Source organism: Tachyglossus aculeatus, chromosome 4 (assembly GCF_015852505.1).
Source record: "Tachyglossus aculeatus isolate mTacAcu1 chromosome 4, mTacAcu1.pri, whole genome shotgun sequence".
In the NCBI taxonomy this organism is placed as follows: Eukaryota; Metazoa; Chordata; class Mammalia; order Monotremata; family Tachyglossidae; genus Tachyglossus; species Tachyglossus aculeatus.
In genome coordinates, this window is record NC_052069.1 from 75,581,899 (window position 1) to 75,585,120 (window position 3,222).

The following is a 3,222-nucleotide window of genomic DNA, read 5'->3' on the forward strand; positions in this document are numbered from 1 at the left end:
TAGTCCTGGCTCTGCTACTTGCCTGCTGTGGGACCTTGGGAAAGTCACTTCAGTTTTCTGTGTATCGGTTTCCTCCTCTGTAAAATGGAGATTCAGCATCTGTTCTCTCTTTTAGATTGTGAGATCCCTGTGGGAACAGGTACTGTGTCTAATCAGACTGTGTCGTACCTTCCCCCATGCCTCACATAGTGCTTGGCACGTTGAAAGCCCTTAACAGATACCATCGTTATCATCAGGGGCATTGGAAGGTGGAAGAAAGCTTGCATGTGGCCAGTCCCCAGTTGGGTACTCTAATGAGGGGAAGGAACCAACCTTAAGCGCCTGCTTCAGGATTTTGTCCAATTTGTGTGTGTGTGTGTGTGTGTGTGTTTTAATTGGCAGAGGTTCCCGGAGCGTGGCTTAGACGTGCAGCTGCTGAGAGATGTTCAACTGGTTCGCATGGAGCTTCTTCACCTCGCAAAGAGGAGTGGACGGTCAGACACGTGCGACAACGTGGGCTGGAGTTTGCAGGCCCCGCTGAGCACGCAGCAGACTGATAATGGAGTTGGAAGGGCTGCGGCCGCCAGAGCTGCCCTGTGCCGCCAGCCGCCCTGCAGGGCCACCCAAAGGGCGGTAGAGGCCACGACTCTCCCTCCGCCACCGTATCCCCCTTCTCCCTCTTTCCAGCAACAAGTGGCAGCGGCACTGGACGTTGGGATTCAGCCCGGCAGCTTCCTCCAGGGACCTCTCAGGACTGAAGAGAAGGGAGCGGCCTCGGAGCAGAAGAAAGCGTGCAGCTGCTGTGCCCCCGAGCTGGAGACCTCCTTCATCTACGTGGATGAGAACGTCAACCTGGAGACGTGCCCCCAGAAGCCCTTGCCGGCCAAGACCTGCAGCCTCCGGGGAGAGGTGGGCAGGGCAGGCCTGCCCGAGTGGTCCCGGGATGCGTCCGCGTCCCTGATGTCGGAGGACGAGGACGACCTCGGCTCGGAGGCCGCGGGGAAGTCCGTAGACTATGGCTTCGTTAGCGCCATCCTCTTCCTGGTCACCGGCATCTTGCTGGTGATCATCTCCTATGTGGTGCCCAGGGAGGTGGCCGTGGATCCGAACACCGTGGCCGCCCGGGAGATGGAGCGCCTGGAGCGGGAGAGCGCCAGGATCGGCGCCCATCTGGACCGCTGCGTCATTGCCGGGCTCTGCCTCCTCACCCTGGGGGGTGTCGTGCTCTCCTGCTTGCTGATGATGTCCCTGTGGAAGGGGGAGCTGTATAGGCGCAGCCGGTTTGCCGCCTCCAAAGAGTCGGCTAAACTTTATGGTTCTTTCCACTTCAGGATGAAAGCTGGCCCCGGTGAAAACACCCTGGAGCTGTCCCTGGTGGAGGAAGATGCCCTCACCGTACAGAGCTAATGAAGGCCACCCGTGTCTTGTATTTAAAGGAGAGAGCGATGGGGGTTCACCCTCGTGCCCCCGGGGAGTGCCTCTCCCCCTCTCCTCCAGTTTCCATAAGGGTGTGAACCAGCCCCGGTATTCCTACAGAAGAGGACGTTTCCCGGAAGTAAAATACTTCAGTGATGTGGTTTCTTGCTTGAAGAAAAACAAAAGAGTGTTTTTACCAGATGAACGGCCAGTTTGCGATCGTTTCATTTTGTGGGCATTTTCCCTTCAGGAGAAAAGTCATGAGGGAGTTATGGAAGAAAATAAAATGGAGGACACTCTCCTTCCTCCCAGAGCCACGCTAAAACACCAAATAATCGGTAATGAACAGGTGGTTATTTTCTTTTCGTCAAAATATTTCTTCTAACAAGCCCGGTCTTGTTCCTTTAAAAGGGAACATTAATGTCCTGCCACCAAGTTTTGTATTATTGCTACCTACGTGCAGAATATGAATTATCTACATGGTGACAACGGATCTGACTGGTAATTAGTAAGTCTGTCATTCAATCCTCTCAAGACAGTCTTTTTCATTGTGAACATCCCCCTTTCTCTACTTTTGCATACCAGTAACAAAGGGGTTTTGGCCTTTTAGCTTTTTGGGTCTTTTTTGTAATTAAAACCAGTTCTGGATATTCTGATGAAAAGAAACTTTCAGCAAGAAGCGATTACTTATCGAGTGGAGTGAGCAAAAACGCAGGTAGGGTGGAAGGAAGAAAACCGAATGAAAATAACACACATCTCTCCACCTCGGGGGTTCCCAGGTTGAGAGTAGGCTCCTCTAGCCCTGATAGAAACATATTTCACCTTGTTCAGTGGCCAAATTAAAATGAGTTGTTGGTCTCAGGCAAGTTCTTAAGGTGCAGTTTCCCTACAGTTCGAGTCACCAGCACTCTTGCGGATTTTATGAGGAATCCTACCTTAAAGATCAAGCAGTAGATAATGCGGTGGAAATCACCTTAGCCAAGATCTCTGCCTAAGATTCACTTCATCTTTGCATCTGGCCAAATTTGTAAACTTTGAGGATAGCAACAAAATGAGACCCTTGAATTGCTGATTCTGCACAATTTATGAGTACAGCATCAGATTTTGATTGGAAAGCATGTTGCCAGATTTTTGCTGAAGCCCTGAGGCTTTCTCCAGCCTGGGCAGGAGGCAGTCAAAATGGAAATGTTGTTGCTGCTAGAGAGGAAGGAATTACATAGTAGTCTGATTGGTTCACCCACAGGTATGTCCTCAGCTCTTATGAATTGCTTGATTTATCTGTAAAAGAAACGAATGCATTAGCAGATTTCTTTAGGGAAGATGCACGTCCTACTGGAAAGAGCGAGGCCCTGGGAGTCAGGGGCCTGGGTTCTAACCCCAGCTCCACTACTTGCCTATTGTGTGACCTTGGGCAAGTCACCTAACTTTTCTGTGCCTCAGTTACCTCATCTGTAAAATGGGGATTAAATACTTGTTTTCCCTCCCTTTTAGACTGTGAGCTCTACATGGGACAGGGATTGTGTCCAACCTGATTAACTTATATCTATAGTAAAGTGCTTGGCATATAGTAAGCGCTTAAATACTATTATTAGTATTATTATTGTTTTTTTGGCTAATGCATCTGATCAGGAAAATAAGGTTAAGTAGTTAACAGCAAATACCGCCATTGGGGAGGGACAGCCTCACCTCACTATCGTTCTGAGGAAGGAAAAGATGAACATAAAGCTTTAACATGGTTAGGCATCATGAAGCTGTTGTGACATGTCAGAGCGTTTTATTGATATATTATTGGTCTTGGCATCATACCAAAATAGATTACAGCATAAT

The 3,222-nt window shown here is 49.4% G+C and overlaps 1 protein-coding gene across 1 annotated transcript; it reads left to right on the forward strand.

The window, feature by feature from the left end:
• Nucleotides 1-438: 438 nt before the first annotated feature.
• Nucleotides 439-2,733, forward strand: TMEM74 (transmembrane protein 74). Its single transcript, XM_038745569.1, has one exon. It carries the CDS (start codon nt 439-441, stop codon nt 1,384-1,386), a length of 948 nt encoding a protein of 315 aa, XP_038601497.1. The 3' UTR covers nt 1,387-2,733.
• Nucleotides 2,734-3,222: the final 489 nt, after the last annotated feature.